Source organism: Camelus dromedarius, chromosome 2 (assembly GCF_036321535.1).
Source record: "Camelus dromedarius isolate mCamDro1 chromosome 2, mCamDro1.pat, whole genome shotgun sequence".
In the NCBI taxonomy this organism is placed as follows: Eukaryota; Metazoa; Chordata; class Mammalia; order Artiodactyla; family Camelidae; genus Camelus; species Camelus dromedarius.
In genome coordinates this window covers 44,977,970-45,000,490 of record NC_087437.1, presented here as the reverse complement: position 1 = coordinate 45,000,490, position 22,521 = coordinate 44,977,970, and the positions used below count along the sequence as shown (strand labels likewise).

General features: G+C 36.9%; 1 protein-coding gene and 1 long non-coding RNA gene across 9 annotated transcripts in view; one reads left to right on the top strand and one right to left on the bottom strand.

Moving 5' to 3' along the window:
- LOC116153008 (uncharacterized) overlaps positions 1-22,521 on the top strand; it is a 136,486-nt gene that overhangs the window by 83,161 nt on the left and 30,804 nt on the right. Inside the window, exon 3 of the long non-coding RNA XR_004136664.2 lies at positions 1,164-1,289. This is a non-coding gene — a long non-coding RNA (uncharacterized LOC116153008). The remainder of the gene's footprint in view (positions 1-1,163; positions 1,290-22,521) is intronic.
- NAALADL2 (N-acetylated alpha-linked acidic dipeptidase like 2) overlaps positions 18,634-22,521 on the bottom strand; it is a 1,176,025-nt gene continuing 1,172,137 nt past the window's right edge. For 7 of the 8 annotated variants that reach the window (XM_031451310.2, XM_031451333.2, XM_031451340.2 and 4 more), the window contains one exon: positions 18,634-21,288. In XM_031451310.2, the coding sequence (XP_031307170.1) occupies positions 21,090-21,288 (199 nt within the window). In that variant the 3' untranslated portion in view covers positions 18,634-21,089. The remainder of the gene's footprint in view (positions 21,289-22,521) is intronic. The other variant, XM_031451349.2, reaches the window with a different exon arrangement.

Below are 22,521 nucleotides of genomic sequence, written 5' to 3'. Positions count from 1 at the left end.
TTCCTGCTCCTAGTAAGTTATTGTCTTCTTGTTTACATACTAAGAAGTCTTCAAGAACATGTAACTTGAGAACATTTCCTGAACAGTTTCTAGCTACAGCCTTTCACATACCAGGGTGACGTAAAGCAAGTAAGTCTTCAAAATAAAATTTCATCAAGGATACCTAGCCAGGCGAGCCCCTAGGTAACCTAAGGGAGTGAGAATTACAATTCTCAAGTAAGTGGATGGTGTTATATATATTATAAATTTGGTTGCACCCATTAAGCAAATAAATCCAATGTTTTGTGTTTACTTTGATTATGATGAAAATATTTCCTGTTTTAACTTGGATGATCTAAATTTAATGTTAGAGAAATTGAGGCAATAGTATATACATGTAAAATTATATATATATATGTAGGTGCGTTTTTTTTCCTGCAAATAATTACTTTGTCTTAGCAAAAATTGAGATTTTATAGCTAAAATCTATTTATTTCCCACTTGCTCAAGTTCTAATGTTGTTGCAGGTTGTTACTCTAGAATTATTCACAGGTGGCCTTTGCTTTTGGATCCCTTACTTATTTTAATCTTATAATTTTTTTCCAAAATTAATGCCCCCATAATGTCTATTCCCTTCCATAATTTTCACTCCATTGTCTAATCTGGGGGAAAATATGCGTTTCCATTCACTGGCGGTTGCAGTAGAAATTGGCATTGTCTGTAATAGTAAAATAACTATTGAAATTTAGAATTCATGGAGATCTTCCATTTCAAGATGGCAGATTAAATATAACATTTTTCCCCCTTACCATTTTAAAGCCCCATTAAAATGATAAAAAACAAATCAGAAGCAGAGGAAATTTTGTAGCAACAGACAAAATTGGAACAGTGCATTGCTGGACAAGTGTTTTCCATAGGTTTCCTAAAGTAGAAAATAGAGTGATTTTCCAAGGAAAAGGTACAGAAACATCTGCCTCTAAGGATGGAGGCCACATTGGTGATGATTGGAAACAAGTAGAGATGCTCCTCTCTCTTACCTTTGCCTCTCACCACCTCTCCCATGAGGAGGGCACTCCAGTGCTCAGTTGAACTGACACTTAAAGTCACATGGGGCAGAACTCTCCCTGGGCCTGTTGAAAAGTTTAAGCTCACAGAGGTATGTTACTTTCTCTTTCCTTTTTCAGGCAAGAGGATTAAGATTATCCAGACTCTTCCAAGCAGCTTTCATTTTTCCTTTTAATCATCTAATGAAGAAGTATATATTGGATGCCTACTTGGTGCCGAACACACAAGGCATTTGAGATCAAATGGTGAGTAAATAAGACATTGATTTTATGTTTATAAAATCTACATTCTGGTGAGGGAATCCATCATACATACACACACACACACTCAAAAATTACAACTGAAATAATTTCCATGACAGAAAAGTTCATGTTTCTTTGGGAACAAACAATAGGAGTATTTGATATGTCCTGGCACAATTTCATAAAAAGGTGAAAATCTACCTGGAATCTGAAGGATGAGCAGGAGGACCTAATGAGCAAATCGAGAAGGTAAGTGCATCCCCAGCAGTGACAACAGTATGTGTAAAGAAAGCCCTGTCTCAGGAAGGTGCCAGGAAAGCTCAAGATTATAACAAAAGGCCAATGAGATTAGACACGTGGGTATGGCCAGCATATACAGGGCAGCATAAGATGTGTGATGGTTAATTTTGTGTGCTACCTTGTCTGAACCACAGGATGCCCAGAGAGTTGGTTCAATATTATTTCCAGATGTGTCTGTGGCAGTGTTTCTGAAAGAAATTAACATCTGAGTTGGTGGGCTGAGTAAAGTAGATTGCCCTCCCCAGTGAGGGTGGATATCATCCAATTCCTGGAGAAACTGAATAGAACAAAACTGCAGAGGGTGGATAAGTTCACTCTCTGCCCAGCTGAGCTGGACCATCAATCTTCACTGCCCTCAGTGCTCCTGGTTCTCAGGCTTTCAGTCTTGAACTGGAATCTACACCAACAGCTCTCCAGCTTTCAGGCTTTCCAGCTAAACCACTGACTTTCCTGGGTCTCCAGCTTGCAGATGGCATATAATGGGACTTAACCTCCATAATCGCATAAGCCAGTGCCTTATATTAAATCTCTTCTAGATACATGCATACATATGTATTTCCTGTTGTTTCTGGTTCTCTAGAGAACCCTGACTAATACAACATACTAAGATCTAATTGTTTATAGAATTATGGGATTAAATCATTCTCCTTAAAATTTGAAAGTGTTGATGATAGTCTGATTTTAGTTAGACCTGTTGTAATTTGATTTTTTTAAAAAATAACTTTGTTTTGGTAACATTCTGTACAAGAGCCTTGCTGGACAGAGTATTCTTGGTTGTAGGTTTTTCCCTTCCTTCACTTTGAATATGTCATGCCCTTCCTTCTGGCCTGTAGAGTTTCTGCTGAAAAATCAGCTGATAACCTTATGGGAGCTCCCTTGTACGCTATTTGTTGCATTTCTCTTGCTGATTTTAATATATTCTACTTACCCTTAATCGTTGTCAGTTTGATGACTATGTGCCTTGGTATGTTCCTCTTTGGGTTGACCTTGTGTGGAACTCTGTGCTTCCTGGGCTTGAGTGACTTTCTTTCCAAGCTGGGGAAGTTTTTGGTTATTATCTCTTCAAAATTTTTTTCAGGTCCTTTCTCTCTCTCTCCTCTTTCTGTGACCCCTGTAATATGAATATTAGTGTTCTTCATATTGTCCCAGAGTTCTCTTAAAATACTCTAATTTCTTTTCATTCTTTTTTCTCTTCTGCAGTCATGATTTCCACTAATCTGTCTTCTAGCTCATTGATCCGTACTTCTGCCTCATTTAGTCTATTCTTGGTTCCTTCTAGTGTGTTATTCATTTCACTGATTTTATTCTTCAACTCTGGTTGTTCTTTATACTTTCTAACTCTTTGCTACAAACTTCACTCTGCATCTCTTCTCCTCCTGAGCTCTCTGGTTGGGTAGATTACTCTTCCTTGGGTAGATTGTTTATTTCATCACCACTTATTTCTTCTTCTGCAATTTTATCTTGTGACTTTGCCTAGAACATGTTCCTCTACCGCCTCATTTGGTCTAAGTTTTTATTTGTATTTTTGTGTAGGGTAGTTATTTTCTCGACCTTGGAGGAGGGCCCTCTGTAGGAGGCACCCTAAGCGTTCCGGCAGTGCCCTCCCCTCCCATCACCCAGGAGCCTGTGGCAGCTGGTTCCCAGGATAAATTCTGACCTGTGTTTATGGACTTGGTTTTGCAGTTTGTGAGATCAAAGTTTTCTAGCTTCTAATGTCTGCCCCTTGGTGGGTGAGACGGGTCTGGAGGCTGATGTAGGCTTCCGGGTCGGGGAGGCTGGAACCTGCCCACTGCTGGGTGGAGCTGGTTCTTTCTGGTGGGCCTGGCTGTGTGTAGCGGCAGCTGTGGGGTCAGCCTTAGGCAGTGTCTGCTGATGGGTGTGGATATGTCCCCACCTAGTTAGTTGTCTGGCCTGAGGCATCCCAGTTCTGGAGCCTAAAGGCTGTTGCATGGGGCCAAGTCTTGGTGCTAATGTCCAAGAAAGATGTCAGCCTTCAGGAAGGAGAGTTCATTCAGATGAACATCCCTGACTGTCTGCCACTGTCTGCCACTATGTCTATGCCCCCAGGGTGACCACAGCCACCACATACTCGCCCAGGAGACCCCCAAGCACATCAGGTAGGTCCAGCCCAGGCTTCTGTGAAATTACTGCTTTTGTTCTTGGTCCCAGTGAGCGTGGGATTTTCTGTGCGACCGTTAAGCATATAGTCTTTGATTCCTCCAGTAATCGAGGCCCACTGGCCTTCAGAGCCAACATTCTGGGGACTCCTTTTCCGGGTGCCAGACCCCCAGACTGAGGAGTCTGATGTGGTACTCGAAACTCTCACTCCCATGGGAAAACCTCTGCCATGTAATTATTCCCCAGTGTGTGGGTCGCCCACCTGGAGGGTGTGGGACCTGATTATACTACGAGTTGGCCCCTCCTGTCAGTCATCTTGTGGTTTCTTCGTTTTTAGCCACAGAAGATGCTTTCTGGTAGTTTCCAGTCTTTTTTATTGCTAGTTATTCTGCAGTTAGTCATGGTTTTGGTTTGTCTGTGAGAGGAGGTGAGCTCCAGCTCCTACTCTGCCATCTTGGTCACCCTCTGCTTTGTTTTTACTTTCTAGAACATTTAAAACTTGGTGCTTTAAATTTTTACAGCATGTTTATGGTGACAAATCAGTAGGACCTTACAATGATTGTGCTCTCATTTTACCAAATTATCCTCCATTATTTTTTGTTAGTCTTCTCCCTCCATTTTTTCTGTTTTTTTTATTACAAACTCTCGATATTTTTATTGAATTAAATTTTAACATAAATTTATCAGTTTTAAGTATACATTTTGAGGTTTGACAGATCTATTCAGTTACATAACCACACCCACAATCAAGATATAAAACATGTCCATCACCTCAAAAGTTGTCCTTTGCCCATTTTGCAATAAATGCCTTACCCTGCATCCTAGCATACCCTAATCCGGTTCTGCCACTATAAATTTGCCTTTTCTAGGAGTTCATGTAAATGCAGTATTACATGATGTAATTGCCAAGTGGTTCCCAAGCAGCAGCACAGTGGTAGAAGTTGCTAGATTGGCTTGCCAGAGACCCATAAATTTGGCTGGTAAGTGGACAATACTCCAGTTGGATTTTGAGAGTTTATTACACACAGCACAACAGACAGCATAAGCTTCATGTTGTCACCCATTTACCTTGCCCCCTCAAGTTCCATGGTGGGTGGTGCAAGGTGGGCCCAGGAGATTGCTGCACATTAGTGGATCTGTTAACAGCTAAGGACCCCTGAGTTAGGATACCTCTGGTCTTTTTAATAAATTGTCATCAATCTACCCACCCTTTGCCCCAACAGGGAGACAATGTCATTATTATACTGGTTAGGAAACAGATCTGTCCTTTCACCTTGAGAAAGACACTATCTCTTGCTCCCAAGGAGCTTGAATAACAAACATTCTTGAAAAGAGGGTCTTCAACAAAAGCTATCACAAAATGTGTAGAAATGCCATGGAGAATTTTCTCCCAACACTAGACTTCTGAATATGACTTATTTCACTTAGCATAATGCTCTTAAGAGCTCTCCAGGTTATTGTGTATATCAGAATATTTGCTTCTTTTTATTCCTGGGAAGTAACCCATTGTGTGGATATACCACAATGTGTTGTATCATTTCAACAGTTCATGAATATTTGAGTCATCTCTGGTTTATAAAGAAATCTGTTAGGAGTCACATGGTGTATATATTTAATTTATAAGAGATTGTGAAATTGTTTCCCAGAGTGGCTGTACCATTCTCTTGCCAGCAGTAATGTATGAGCTTCAGCAGCTTCATATTGTTATGAAAATTTGGTATTATCATTCTTTGTGCAGAGGTAACTTATTACAGCTTTTTTGGACTTATTTTGCCAACTCTTCTTTGGTGAGATATCTGCTCAAAATTTTGCCCATTCTGTTTCAGATTCCTTTCCATTATAGGTTATTACAAGATATTGAATATAGTTCCCTGTGCTATAGAGTAGGTTCTTACTGTTTATCTGTGTTATGGGTAGTAGGTAGTATCTGCAAATCCTGAACTCTCAATGTATCCCTACCCTCACTTTCCCATTTGATAACCACAAGATTGTTTTCTATGTCTGTGAGTCTGTTTCTGTTTTGTAAATAAGTTCTCCTGTGTCTTTTTTTAGATACCACATATAAGTGATAACGTGATATTTGTTTTTCTCTGTCTGACTTACTTCACTTAGTATGATACTCTCTAGCTCCATCCATGTTGCCACAAATGGCATTATTTCATTCTTTTTATGTCTGAGTAATAGTCCATTGTGTATATATTGCACTACTTCTTTATCCAGTCCTCTGTTGATGGACATTTAGGTTGCTTTCATGTCTTGGCTATTGTAAATAGTGCTGCTATGAACATTGGGGTGCATGTATCTTTTTGAATTAGTTTTGTTTTTTCTGGATATATGCCCAGGAGTGGAATTGCTGGATCATATGGTAACTCTAGTTTTTTTAAGGAACCTACATACTGTTTTCCATAGTGGCTGCACCAACTTACATTCTCACCAACAGTGTGGGAGTATTTCCTTTTCTCCACACCCTCTCCGGCATTTGTTATTTGTAGACTTTTTGATGGCCATTCTGACCAGTGTGAGGTGATATCTCATTGTAGTTTTGATTTGCATTTCTCTAATAATTAGTGATGTTGAGCATCTTTTCATATGTCTGTTAGCCATCTGTATGTTTTCTTTGGAGAAACATCTGTTTAGGTCCTCTGCCCATTTTTTGTTGGGTTTTTTGATTTTATGATTTTAAGTTGTATGAGCTGTTTTTATATATTGGAAATTAATCCCTTGTCAGTCATATCCTTTTCAAATATTTTCTGCCATTCTGTAAGTTGTCTTTCATTTTGTTTATGGTTTCTTTCACTGTGCAAAAGCTTGTAAGTTTAATGAGGTCCCATTTGTTTATTTTTGCTTTTGTTTCTTTTATTCTAGAAGATGGATCGAAAAAAATATATATTGCTGTGATTTATGTCAAAGAGTGTTCTATGTTTTCCTCTAGAAGTTTTATAGTATCCGGCCTTACATTAAGGTCTTTAATCCATTTTGAGTTTATTTTCGTATATGATGTTAGAAAATGTTCTAATTTCATTCTTTTACATGTAGCTGTTCGATTTTCCCAACACCATTTATTGAAGAGACTGTCTTTTCTCCACTTTGTGTTCTTGCCTCCTTGCCCACTGTTTTTAATTGTTGGTTGTTTTTGTTTTTATTATTGAGGTACAAGAGTTCTTTATATATTCTAAATAAGTTCCTTTATTATATATGCTTCACAAATAATTTTTCTCAATTACTTTGCTCCCGAATGGCTTGCTTCCTCTTTTTCTTAAAAATTCCATTTAAAGAGCAAAATTTTTAAATACTGGTAAGTTCAATGTATTTTAATTTATGGTTTTGTTCTTTCTTATCAAATAAATCATTGCTTAATTTATGGTCACAAAGACTTTCTCGTGTTTTCTTAAAGTTTTATAGTTACTACCCTGATATTTGAGTCTATAATATATTTCAAGTCAATTTTTTATATATTCTGTGAGATATGTGTCAAGGTTCATTTTTGTTGATCTATCTATATAGTTATTTCTGGTCTGTTAATATAGTGAACTACATTGACTTTTATGTTAAAACATTTTGTATTCCTAAAATAATCCCCAGTTAATATGGATGTCCTATTTTAAAATATCACTCTAATCTGCTAAACTTTTTAAAAGAATTTTAAACCTGTATGCATTATGCAGTTTTCCTTTTTGTAATTATTTTACCTTTTTGATTATCAAGACAGTGCTGGCCTCATAGAGTAAGTAGGAAAGTATTTCTTCCTCTGCAGTTTCTGAAAGAGTGTGTCTAAAATTTGTATTATTTTTCTTAAATAGTTTTTAGAATTCACAAGTGAATCAATGTCACCTTGGTGTTTGCTTTGTGAAATATTTAAACAAAAATCAAATTAATTTTAAGGTTATTTAGTTTACTTACTTTTTCTTGAAGAAAGTGTGGTATTTTATATCTTGCAGAGAATATGAATAAAGAAATAAAGATTATGATTCAGCTGTTGTTCAGTGGAATGTTCCATAAATGTCAATTAGATCAAGTTGGTACATACATTCTTTAAGATTGTTACATCCTCTTGATTCAAATTTTAGATTACAAATTTATCACTTTGAAATGTTTGCTTTTATTATTGAAGTATAGTTGATTTACAATATTATACTTGTTTAGCTGTACAGCATAGTAATTCAGTATTTTTATAGATTGTAGTTCATTTAAAGTTATTACAAAATAATGGCTATAATGTCCTCTGCTGTACAATCATTGTTGCTTATCTATTTTATACATAGTAGTTTACATCTATTAATCCCATACCCCTATTTTGCCCCTCCCCTCTTCTCTTTACCCACTGGTGACCACTAGTTTGTTTTCCATATCTCAAGTTTATTTCTGTTTTGTTGTATACATTCATTTGTTTTATTTTTTAAATTCAACATGTAAGTGATAACACTGGATTGGTATTTGTCTTTCTGTGACTTATTTCATTAAGCATAATACTCTAGGTCCATCTACATTGTTGTAATTGGCAGAATTTTGTTGTTTTCTTTAAGGCTGAATAATATTCCATTGTGTGTGTGTGTGTAGATCCACATCTTTATCCTTTATCTGTTGATGGACACTTGAGTTGCTTCCATATCACAGCTTTTGTAAATAATGCTGCTGTGAACATTGGGGTGCATGTAACTTCTCGAATTAGTATTTATTTTCTACAGATATATACCCAGCAGTGAAATTGCTGGATTATATTATAGTTCCACTTTTAGATTTTTAAGGAAACTGCATACTGTTTTCCACAGTGGCTGCACCAATCTTCATTTCCATCAACAGTGCAAAGGGTTCCCTTTTCTCTACATCCTCACCAACATTTTTATTTGTATACTTTTTGGTGATAGCCATTCTGACAGGTGTGAAGTGATAACCTTGCTGTTTTTGATTTTCATTTCTTTAATAGTTAGCCATGCTGAGCATCTTTTCATATGTCTGTTAGCTATCTGTATATCTTTTGTGGAAAATTGTTCAGGAGACCTGAATACAGGTCTTCTGCCCATTTATTCTTATTGGGTTATTAGGTTTTTTTGATATTGAGTTGTATGAGCTGTTTATATATTTTGAATATTAACCTGTTATCAGTCATATCACTTGCAAATATTTTCTCCCATTCAGTAGGTTGTCTTTTGCTGATGGTTTTCGTTGCTGAGGAGAATCTTTTAAGTTTAATTAGGTCCTGTTTGTTCATTTTTGCTCTTGTTTCCTTTGCGTTAGGAGACAGATACCCCCCAAAATATTACTATAATTTATATTAACATGTTCTACCTCTGTTCTTCTAAGAGTTATGGTTTCAGGTCTTATATTTAGGTACTTAATCCATTTTGAGTTTATTTTTGTATGTTAGGAGGAAATGTTCTTACCTCATTTTTTTACATGTAGCTGTCCAGTTTTCCAGCCTCACTTATTGAAGAGACTGTCTTTTCTCTATTGTATATTCTTGCCTCCTTTGTTGTAGATTAATTGGCCATAGGTGCCTGGGTTTGCTTCTTGTCCATCTATCCTGTTCCATTGGTCTATATGTCTCTTTTGGTGCTAGTATCATACTGCTTTGATTACTGCAGCTTTGTAGTATAGTCTGAAGTCAGGGAGCATAATACTTCAGCTCCATTCTTTTTCCTAAAGATTGCTTTAGCAATTTAAGATCTTTTGTAATTTTATATAAATTTTAGTATTATTTATTCTAGTTCTGTGAAAGATACGGGTATTTTGAGAGAGACTGCATTAAATCTGTAGATTGCTGTGATTAGTATGAACATTTTAACCATATTAGTTCTTCTAATCCAAGAGCATAGAATATCTTTCCGTTTCCTTCTAACATCTTCAGTTTCCTTCACCAGTGTTTTACAGTTTTCAGCATATAGGTCTTTTTCTTCCTTGGTTAAGTTTATTCTTAGGTATTTTATTCTTTTTGATGCTATTTTAAATGGGTTTTTTTTTGTTATTGTTTTTTTCTTATGGTTAATTTATTAGTGTATGGAAAAGCAACAGATATCTATATATTAATTTTGTATCCTGCAACTTTACTGAATTCATATATTAGCTCTAATAGTTTTTTGGTGGAGACTTTAGAGTTTTCTATATACAGTATCACGCCATCTGCAGATAGTGCCAGTTTTACTTCTCCTCCAATTTGGATTCTTTTCTTTTTCTCTTTTTTTCTTACCTTCTTTCCTTCCTTTCTTCCTTCCTTCCCTCCTTCCTTCTTTCTTTTCTTTCTTTCTTCTTTCATATATTTTTTGTCTGATTGTTGTGGCTAGGACTTACAATACTGTGTTAAATAGAATTGTCGAAGAGTGAACATCCTTGTCTTCTTGTTTTTAGAGGAAAGGCTTTCTGTTTTTCACCACTGAGTATGATGTGACCTGTGGGTTTATCATAAGTGACCTTTATTATGCTGAGATATGTTCCCTCCCTACCAACTTTGATGAGTTTTTATTATGAATGGACATTAAATTTTGTCAAATGCTTTTTCAACATCTATTCAGATGATCATGTGTTTTTTTATCCTTTTTGTTAATGCAGTATGTCACAGTGATTATTTGCAAATGTAAAACATTCTTGCATCCCTGGAATAAATTTTAATTTCATTGATTTCTTTTCTTCAGTATACAATTTACTGTTAATCCTTTGAGTTTATGTGGAAATTTTTTATTTCTCCACACTTCTAGAAGTTTTATCTAGGTCTTTTTTATAACTTCCATTTCTTTCCTCATAAATTTTATATTTCCCTTAATATTTTGAGCATAGGGAGACTATTATAATAACTTTTTCATACTGTTAGCTATTAATTCCATAACTTCTGTTATTTCTAATTTCTTTCAATTAGTTGGTTTTTACTCTAATTATATGTCATTCATATTTTCTTGTTCCTATGCAATTACTTATTGGATGCCTCACATTGTATGTAGCTTTATATTTTGAGGTATTACATTTTCTTGTATTTCTAATGTGTTGTATGTTGTTCAAGTGTGTAGTTAAATTAGTAAGTAATAGTTTAATCCTGTAAAGGTTTGGTTTTAGCTTGATTTGGAAGTGTCTAGAGCAGCCTTTGACCTGGGATTAATTTTTCTTGTTACCAGGAAAGTCTCCTTTTGAGTAGTCTTGCCCATGCCCCTGGATGTTACAGCTTTTCCACCTGTCCCAGCCCAGAGCTTGTTCAGCCTCCTGTTTTCTGGTTGTTCTTTAGTAGCTTCCTGGGATTCCATCCAATACATATGATATCAGTATTCAGGTCAAGGTTCCTGTCTCCAGATATTTAAAACTCCTCTGTCCAATATCCTCCTCCCGATCACCCTCCTCGTTGTATTGCATCATGGAAAGTGCCTTCGGCAGTAAGCGGGGGCAGTTAAGGGCTCACCTTATTTGTTTCCCTTCCCTCAGGCACTTCATCCCTGGGTTTCTTTTTGTCTAAATGTCCAGAAACATTGTTTCCTATAGTTTCTCCTGTTTTTCAGTTCTTTGTAGTGGGAGGGTAATGTCCAAAACTGTTAATTCTTTATGAATTCAAGCACTGGTTGATTTATATTTTGTTGAACTTCCTGGATTGATATTCTTTGTTTTTTAGTTCTCTGCCATATTTTTTCCTGGGAAAATGTATTTTTTTCCTGGGAAAATGGCTTCTTATGTTCATTTCATGGCCTGTTTTATTTTTATAACCATATTTTATTTGTAAGAACTTCTGTTCTTTCTGGTTATCTTAATTATATTGTGAAAATAATTTATCATACATATTAACTAACAATTTGGGGAGATTCTCTTTTCCTTGGATTATCTCTTTTTCCTTAGGCATTTGTTGATTTTGATTCTTCAGTTCTGTTTTAGGCTTTTTTCAGCTATGTGGTGATTCTTTGTTCCTCTACATCTAAAAATGAGGGGATGAAGATTTGCATGTGAGCTTTTTTTCTTTTGTGCTATAAGGCAGGTTTGAATAATATTTTACAAGTAAGGTTTGAAATGACTTTACAAGATTTATTTTGGAGATTAAAGGTGTGTATCATATGGGAATTGGTGGCTGGAAGGTTGTCTTATTGAAAGAATGAAAGAAGTCACACAGGTGTTGCAACATGAGAAAGCATGGTGTGAATGGGAAAATTCAGGACATTCAATGTGGCTGGAGTTTAAGACATGAGAGGGAGACGAGGCCAGCATGGAGGAAGAGGTGGGAGTGAGAGTCCACCAGGAAAGATCTTGGGTATTATCCTAAGACATTAGGGCTTTATGCTGAATATGATGGAAAACCACCATGACTTCTATATTGTGAAGGAAATCTGTTCAGTCTGTACCATATGTAAGTAAGTCACTTTAAGTATTTATAATGTCAAATGGCATCTAAACTAATAAGCATTCTGGAGGTTGATCTTCCCACAAAAACCACAATATCAAATGGTAATTTTTGCTGAAGTTGAGAAAAAAAAAAAAGACTTCAAAGCAGAGAAGTATGGGAATGCCCTGTCTCTTCTCTCCTGTGGGACCCCACACACAGCTCCCCTCTTCGGTAATGCTGTTCTTCTTCTTTTCCCCCGAAGGACTTCTATTCACTCTCCAGACTCAACTTAAGCACTTTCCCTTGAGAAACCTTTCTTAAAGCATCTACAAGATTTAATTATTTTTACTCTCTGCTCTCTTACCACCTTATTTAGGCCTCTAAGACTTAAGGCTTTGCTACTGCTATGTGTTTGCATGTCTTCTACTCTCGTAGCTCTGCCTTACAGCTAGTCATTTTGTTATCAAGTGTAGGAAAATCACACTCCAGTCATTTCGGATTACAGTAGATGATGTGATTAAGTGACACCCATAGACTAAGGGGAGAGAAATCAAGGGATCTTGATACACGTGTGTGAGTGAGTTAGGTATGCTCACTCATTCAAAGAAGAATTGAGAGCCATTTGGAGATTAAAGTAGCCATGATCTGTGTGGACTCGGTCCCATGCCCACCCACCTACCTCCTCCCCTGTAATGCCAGGGCTGGAAGCAGAAATTCACATTTCAGAGCCTCTCATGTAGCCCTGTTCCCATTTGATCTGCCAAGGACAGGCACTTAAAGAGAGTAAAAGTCAAAAAAGTTGGAAGATTGTTTTTCCGGCTTCCAGTAGGGGAGGTATGGGAAGTACAGGATCCCAGACTTCTGATCAACACTGTGGTGGGTCCACCAGCAGCAGTAACAAAGTTCCCGGGAGTGTGAGTAGAATGTTGGCTCCTGGGCCATCTCAGGTTTCCTCCTTCATGCGTTTCTAGCTCTAAGGTCAGTAGCAGTTTTCTGCAGTTACCTGATCTGAGAAATAGTACCTAAAATTTACCTTTTTGTTATAGTAGTCATTTTCCTGTTTGAATATTCCCTTCACTTGAAATCCTTATAATGTCTAGTGCAGTGCAGGGAAGGGGAAGTGCTGGGTAGGATGGTGGCAGTAGAGCTGGAGAAATGTGTAAGTCTGGGCTATATTTTGCAGCAGAACCAACACAACTTGCTGATAGACTGGATGTAGGAAGTGAGAGAAATAAAAGGATCAAAGATGATTCCTGTTTTTTGGAGATGCCCGCGTATTTACTAACATAAGGAAGACTTGAAGAGGACAAATTGGGCAGTGAGACAGGTATGTAGCCTGAACATATGGTGCCTTTAAGCTGTCCCTGCCCTGTCAATATCCTTGCAGCAAACGACACTCTCCATGAGTCCCTCTGAATCGAATATTGCCATTAGTTAAACTGAAGTGTAATATTTTGTTCGGCTGTGAAATGCTAGAAGGTGAAGCTGTGCTCATCATCTTTGTGTATCTAGCACTTAATACAGTGCCTGGCCTAGAACAGACTCTTTGTAATCATTTGCTGAATGAATAGATGAGTGAAATCTACCGTATCATGCAAATAGAGATCCTTTTGGGTGATAAAGAACTGACAATTTTTAGAGCAAATTCAAGGAAACAAAACTCCTCCGCAGTATAGCTGATAGAAATGCTGTTACTTGGTGTTAGAACTTGGCACAAACTGCAAAGCAAAATGGTCCAATATAAGAACTGTATACATGAGAAAAAAATGGAAGGCAAAGGAGAGAAGGATGATAAAGTCGTGCAGAATGTTCCCTCAACAAGGCTTCCTCCTGTTTTGTTGTCATACACATTACATAAAGATAATTCATTAACAATACATACAGATAACTAATTTATTTTACATATTTAAAATATGTATCTTATAACAAAACACAGTATGGCAATGATTTTCACCTGTATTTAATATATTTTAAATGAGCATTTTAAATATTACCATTTCACGGTACATACTCATTGTATTTGTGAATCAGAAAATAGTTCTTAAAAGAAACCTTCATTTCATAGTACTAGGTTTTCAATTATGTGCAAATATTTAAGCAACCAAAATATAAAATATTCATTTATATTCTTAATGGATGTAGTCCAATCCATTTTTTTGGTCACACCAGATCACAACATACTTTCCTAAGTAAGCTGCATATTGAGTCTTGTGAATAATACATAAAAAGTTGTAAAATAAATTGAAATCACAATTGGGCTGAATATAGAAAGCGCTAGATTCCTGATGGGCATCCAAACGTTACAGAAATTAGACATTCAACACTTTATAGTAATTAAGAAACTACAGACACATGCCTCTAAATCAGTCATTCAGAATCATTCACAGCAAATGAGTCATTCAAAATCAATCATAACAAGTTCACTGACAAAGAATTTCTATACAATGAAAATATTTCCAAATCACAGATAATAATCTAATTACTTTGAACAATATTCAACACTAATAACAGTTCAGTGCAATTTAGTAATGAGGACACCCCTTGAGAGAGATTTGTTTTTTAATCAAAGCAAATTTAATTGGAGAGATTGTGTTCCAAATTTGGTCCCAAGTTAACTAATAAATCTTCTGCTCATCACCATTCTTTATTTTAGGGCTAGAATTTTTATTACACAACTGAGAAATTTTATTCATTGTAAAATTTCATGTATCTAATAAATATTGTCATACTGCTGACACAGCTTAAAAAAAATCCATGGTGTATCTCACCATTCCAAACACATGTGAAATTCTTATCAATGATGTGCCGATTTTTCTAGGTGTCTATAAAAGTAAATTAGCCCTTCAGAATGTCTTAGAAAGCTTTTTCTTTTCTGAATACAATTCTATTCATATTCTCCATGTAGCAAGTTTGAATGTGGAGGATGTATTTGCCATTAAACCTTTCTGTGTGAAATGTAAATACAAAATCACCTAGTAGAGTCCTAGCTCAGCTTCTAAATGGAATTACTTGAAACATCTTTGGACTTTAATTATGTGAGCTCCACTTAACCATCTGCGCATTTGATTCCTGGAGACAACTTGCGATAGTGTAGTAAAATGTTGTTTCTCACTAAACAGATACAGCAAACTTGTCTTTATAGAGTAATAGCATTTTTTTCTGACTTTCAGACTAAGGTGGTCCATTTGCAGCAGCTTAATATAAAGGTAAACAAATTATTAATATTAATAAAACGTTATCACATATACTGAAGGCATGATTCAAAAATGGCTAAGAATTTCAAAAGATAAAACATACTCCAAGGAATGTCCACCTGCATCGTTAATATATTTCATAAAGATTCTTTGAAGAAATTGCAGTTATACTTACTGAGCAGGCCAGATAATTAAATAATTATACATTTTGATTGAAAAATATATGGAGTTCATTAAAATAGAGACTCCAACTCCAGTTCTCTAGCTAGGCTTCTGTTCAGATGCCAAGTTTGTACTTTAATTAGAACAAAAGACCGCCATTAACTTCAGTACAACATGATAATTCATACTAATGATTGTGTATTAATCTCTTGAGCTTGCTGGCATATAGCGCACGACATATGGCATAGTGCAGGCACCTGTGTGGTCCTTTTGGGACTGAGGTGGTACATACTAATTAGCCCCTGGAAAATAAAACCTGCTTCCTTCTGAGAAAAGCTACCCCAGTGCTTATTGGCTTAAGACATCAAAGGCATTGGACGGAATACTGTTAGGCTCTGTCTACACTCAAACGGATGCTTTGTCTAGATGTAGGCGTTGAATCAACTGCAATTAACTGAGTTAATTCTTGACAGATCCTGCTCGAGAAATTAGAGTAGCCAGGCTTTTCTTTGGCCTCAATGATTGGATTTTGGCTAAAAAATCCAAATTATCATTTTGATTACAGAAAATGGCGTAACTATGTAATTCAAATACAAAATAATCTAACCAGGGCCCATGAAAATTTGCAGGAGCGTCTTTTTCTTGAATGCTGCCTGAAAGTGCTTCAGTTTAACCGTTTGCTTTCCAAGTTCAGGTACAATCTGAATATGAGAGCATAAATGTCTTCAAGAAATACACCATCTCAAGATCAGCAAGGTCTCAAGATTCTTGGTGGTCCCAGGAATGCTAATGGCATTTCAGTGTATATCTTTGAAGGATAATAGAAAGGTATTATGGAAATGAAATGATTAACATTTGGCTGATTAACAGATAAATGTATATGGAGATGAACAGAACTTAAAATTATTTTCTGAGAGTTAAAAAAACAAAACAAAACAAAAAAAAAACCCTAATCCCATTGCTAGAGTCCATCTAGAAAGAGAAAACAAAACCGAATGGACATGGTGGTGACCAAAAAGGGCTACGTTAAAAAAAAATTCTTTTGCAACTCCCCTTTTAAATTTACCCCACTTGAAGCTCTAAACTGCATGAAACAAACCCACTTAAGTGAAAAGTATTTACACTTAATGGGGTGCTTAGAAATCTGTGAAGCTGAAGATCTTCCAGAGTAGCAGATTCTAATGAGGCTTTTTTAAGCTAGCAATTTAAACTCATGCAGGAAATACAGATCCATGAGGGCAGCTGGGCAGAATATTTCTTTGCTCTAATAGCACATCGTTTGTTTTCTCTCCTGGGTTTCATCTGTGCTTCTGTGATGGAACTGTTAATGCTGCTGATGTCTCCTTTGGAATATATGACCCATTTCCCTTCTGTCCAACACATGGACTGGCAGTTTAAAATAATTCCTTTCTATTGAGGGAATGTGAGGCCAGGGCACATTTAAATAGCCCTTTAAACCAATGAGATGACAATGGGCTACCTTCAGAGAATGCTTAATTTTTAGAGTAATTAATTACACATACCACAGGATGTCTCAGGAGAACATGTTTGGCTGGGTCTACCACGTATGAAAATAATTAAGTTTTTCACTTGAGGCAAAGATGCTGATTCATCATTGGACAGATGGTCACAAATCATCTATTTTATTTTTGCATCACTTATCTTTCCAATGGGGGAACCTTCAGTTAGTTATTCTGAGTTACGAGAATGGGATAAAACTGGTTGTAAATCCCAGCACCTGTTCTTTTTTATTCCCCCCCCCCCCCCCCGGCCCCAGTGAAATTGTATGGGCATTATGAGGAAGAATTTATGAGACACGTAGCTTCTGGTCTGTTTTGCATAATCTTACATCTAGTTGGCATGGTGCTCTACAGTGGTATACTTATTTTTGTGATGTGCACACAGATACTGTCTAATTTATCTACGATGTACACCACCGTTGGGGTGGACAACCGTCGTGAGCAATGATGTAGTTTGTTTCTTCCAACGCCTCCATTAAACCAGTGAAGTGGCAGATGACACAGTTGTGCAAAAATACATGAGAGTTGTCGATTATATCACTTTCTGTAACCAAAAGATTTCTTCTGACACTTTCTGCAGCACCCAGTGTGAAGAACCTGGGTCTGGTCCCCAGAGGGCCCAGCAGAGACACGTGCGTTGACCCCTCTTTATTAGCTGTGGAACTTTGGACAAGTCACTCAACCAGGTTTCCCCGTTTTCGAAAATGGGTTATCATAAGGATTCACTCAGGAAAAAAAAAAACAAATAGGTTAAAAAGTCTAGAACAGCGCCTGACACGTAGCAGGCACAGGTGTTCGCTGTGTCTGTATCCTTTATTGAGAGACAGAATGGTTCCTGTTTTTTTTTTTTAACCGTGCCATTAATAGCAAAGCTGTAGGTATCTCTTATTATTGTGACTCTTCAAGTTCTTTAGATATACTGCCAACTAATGTTTTCTCAGGACCCAGGATTAACGTAGATGAGAAATTCTTAAACATCAGTGTACATAGGGATCATCGGGGAAAGCTTGCTGAAGGTCAAGAATCTTAGACTTCCTTCCCCAAAATCCACATTTGGAGGAGTGCTGATTTAACGTAGGGCTAACATGTCCTCTCAGAAGAGCATTTTCCTCAGTGCTGTCCTTCCTGACTGTGGGTGCCACGTGGAGACTCTCTCCACCTCCCTCAAGTACCCAGTCTGTGTGCCCTTTGCGTGGTTCCCCTGGGACAGTCATGTGTGTTAGGTATAGTCAGAGAATGAACTCGTCCTTAACTTAAGAAGCAGTGATTGCAGCCCACACAGCATCTGATTCAATGGCTGGTTACATAGAATGTACTGGAAAATATTTATAACCCTATTACCCCCGAGAAAGTGTGAGATACTCTGCATGAGAAAGCAAAGAGGCTTAAATTCTAGCAGCACTTTTGTTACCAGCTGGGGTAACTCTACCCCAGTTCCTGAATCACTTTGTCTTCAGTTGCTGCATCTGACGGGGGCACTGACGCTTTCCCTCCCTGAATGTGACCTTCCGGGGCTTAGACCAGGATGTCTCAGGCTTCCCTTTGACTCTGGAATCTGTACTTTTTCACAGAGGGCAGCATCCCATGTGTACCTTGCCTATACTCAGAACTGCAGTGGTGCACATCTGCCACATTTTCTTTGGAGAATAACCATTTCTGATTCATTATGTCCTGGTACACTATTATGCATGAAGGATTATGAGACGTACCAGGCACCCAGATATCTCAGCAACAAATTAAACCTACTACCAACTTACTGAAAACACATGTTAACTTGCATAGGATTTTATTTACTTGGATCTATTAAGGAAAAATTAAAATCATAGAAATTTGAAGAAACCCTGAGTTAATCAGACTATAGCAGTAACGTTCCTCGTTAAGAGGTTTGTTGCAGTCAGAGATATAGAGCAGCATTTGTAGACTTGTGGACGTCCGTTTCAATTCAGTTTCTTCACATAATCTCTTAAACAGTCTAATAAAAACATGTTAGTCCATAGTTAACTTCAGTTTTCAAATAGAAAATACCATATCATTTAGAAGTTAAAAACACAGAATAGTGAGGTTTCGATCCGTGCAGTGTGGTTTAGCTAAAAGTACACAACCTTCAAACAAACGTACATTTTGTGCTCTTTCAACACTATTAACAAATGAAGAGACTGAACTGACCTAGGATTTTGTCCCAAAAGGATAAACTACCACACTGATGATTATTTGTCTTAGTTTTTAATTCAATTCCAAAGGAAGAACTGGAAGGAACACACTGAACCTTGATTCAGTATTTCAGCTCCTTTGGTACAAGGTATCCTATTATTTGACCTGACAGGCATCTATATGTGTATTCCTCCTATGTCTTTTCTGCTGTTTTCTCTGGAGCAAGAGAGGCCAGTGATGTTGAGGCATGTGGGGGCTTGGTTCTTTAGCCCTTTGCTGTAGACATTGCTCCACATGGCAAATACTTTCAAACAAACATTAACATACATTGGTTAAGAAATCTGTGTTGTAAGGTAGTTGCATTTCTTATGTAAAATATGTGCACACAGGCAGTTCAGATGGAAACACATTCCTGCCTGAATTATAGAGCTAATTGCCTCAATTCTCTTCTTTGCCTTAAGCGTATGAACATTACTTATGGTAGGAACAGCTGACCCTTATAAATCAATTAATCAAAACTGATGAATTCTTTCCCCACATTCTTAGTTTTCCTTTAAACAATGATTACGTTCATGTTCATCCATAAGAAGTGAAGACTTTGACATCTGGGCAGTGTCTGTGAAGTTGCTCTGGAGGTGTATGGTGGGAACGTGGGTTTGAATGTTGTGTTGCAGAGAAATAATTCACATGAGATGGTCTGAGGATGTCTCCTAAGGGGAACTGCTTTATCCAATACCAAATCAATTTTTAAAGGTAAGCTAAAAGTTTAAATTGCCACCTAGTAGAATTCTGGGGTCTTGGGGAAGAGAGGATACTAAGGCCACTTGATGACAATGTCAGTAGACAAGCTGCATTTTCAACATGAGAAAAAAACTGAAGTGTGGGAAAGACACACTCTTACAGTAACACCATATTTTCTGCATAAAAGTAGAAGCATGAATATTTTCTATGTTGTCATCTCAGTCACAATTAAGGATAAACATGGGAAAAATATCCAGTTTCTTTGTAGACTTAAGGAGGTTTTCGTTGATCAATACAACTATTTTGTTCATAGTAAGTCTTTTTGTTGGCAGAAATAGGAATTTGATGCTTTTTCAGATATTTCGGGATTTTTCGAAGAAAAAATTTGCTACTTTCCTGTGAAAATTACACGGTATTCTGTGAAAACTGCCTTGCAGCAAGTTCAAGAAAAGTACACGAAGGGGGAGAGGTGATGTGCGATGCTTTCATTTTAGAGTAGCTCTGTTTCAGTGCTTCCAATGGAAATGACACAGGAGGAAATAAGAGACGTTTCCTCCTGCATAAGATATACATCACTCCTGAAATTTTTATAGAATCAACTGAGACAAATCAGGGGCTTCAAAGCTACTAAGCTTATGAGTTGTTAGGGGAAAAAAAATTTACATTTAAATTGCTCTGTGCAGCTACCTTGAGATTTTCCCCTGGAATGTTTATGGCTCTTTTTTTCATTAATACTTTAAAAAAATACAATTTCATAACCAGTGTATTACTACATCTAGTTGTGTTATGAACAGGCACTTCATTTCATAAAATAGACACATTCAAAGTGGTTTTGGTCAACCAGTCACTCCGTCGGAATACTTGTTCTTCATGTTGAATACTTAATAGTGAAGTTAATCTGAAACCATGTCAACTGGCCACTTCTATGACAGAGACTAGGTCATTAAAGCTCTAACATAGGGAATAATTTCTGTTTCTATGTGTTTTACCCATAGGAGCAAAGATTGTCTAAAACATCTTGGAAATTTTCCCCCCAAATATTTTTATATATATATATATAAAAATACAGCAGATTTCTTTTTAATAGATAAATCTTAACTATTATTTCAATAACTTGCTTTTGCATAATCAGAAAGATAGATATGAAGAAAAATATTAAATGTGCAAAATGCTCTTTTTACATGTATATTAAAAAAATACAAAGTAAGAATAACTTTATGCTTATATAAAAAGCCATTGGGGGGAAAAAGTCTTTAATGTCAGAAAATCTGGTCAGATTAGAACTTTCGCTTGAGGAACTGTAAACAAACTTTTTAAAATGCTGAGAGTTTTCTCAGTTCTTTCCAACTAAGACACTCTCGAACACATCGAGTCCTGCTTTGAAGTAAAGCTGAGCTGCACTGATGCTGTTCAGCACCTCTGACACAGCTTCTTGAAGGGTCTCATTTGATGCAAGTGACTTGCAGTGCTCCCAAGCCTCCAGGAGTATTGAAAACTGGCTTGTCTTCCCATCAAGGTGATACAGGATATTTCTAAAAAAGAAATACAGAAGGAGGAAGTGTTTTATGCAGTGCTATTTTCATATCAAACGTCATAAAGATATTTCCAAGAAACAGTGACGTTTGTAATAAGTGAAGAAATTATAAAAATACAGTATTATCATTTTTGGCCTCTATGAATGGATATAGACATTTACCATCAAAAGTTCCCTATAGTGATGAGAGAGAAGGAGAGGAGGAGATTGTATGTACCTCTTGATGGAATTACACAATACTATCTATGAAAAAAAGTAGTTTTGCTAAAAAAAAAAAACGTTGAATCTGAATCTGATGAGGCTTCTCAATCTAATGTCTAATAAATAATGAGGGAAAGAAAAATACATAAATTATACTATGGTTTTGTCATCAGCAACATACTGTGGGAAATTCTATAGGACAAATGATCCAGTTTATTCAAAAAATAAATTGCAGTAAGAAATAAGGAGGAGCCTCCAGACTAGGATTTCTCAGCCTTGCATTATTGACACTGGGCGGTAGAGCAGGCAGGGAGCGGGTGGGGGGATAATTGTTCATTGTGGCCGCGGTCCTGTGCATTGTAGCATGTTTAGCAGTATCCCTGACCTCCACCCACTCGATACCAGTAGCATCCCCTCCTTGAGTTGTCTGTGAGATGGGGCTGCTGTCGTAGAATACCATAGACTGGTGGCTTAAACAACAAATATTTATTTCTCACAGTTCTGAAGGCTGTAATTCCATGAGCAGGGTGCCAGCGTGGTTAGATTCTTGGTGAGAGGTCGCTTCCTAGTTATAGTCTGACAAGGTCTTGTGCATGCACACAGAGTGATCTGTGACTTCTCTTCTTTTTCATAAGGACATTAGTCCCGTCAAGAGGACCCCACCTGCATGACCTAATCTAACCTGCGTTACTTCCCAAAGGCCCATCTCCAAATACTATCCCATTGAGGTTAGGATTTTAACATATGCATTTTGGGAGAACACAAACGTTCAGTCCATAGCTGTTGTGAAAACCAAAAATGTCTCCAGACTGCCGGAATGGTCCCTTACAGGACAAAATTGCCCCCAGTTGAGTATAGCTGCTTTAGACCAAACAAAACATATCAACCAGTCACAAAGTATAGACTTGACTAGGTCTGTTCTCAAACAAAAAAATGAAATGTCGTACAAAACTGAATACTAATTAAAGACTTACTAAGAAGTTGTTAACATTTTGGGTATGATAATGATATCAGTACGATTTCAAAGTGT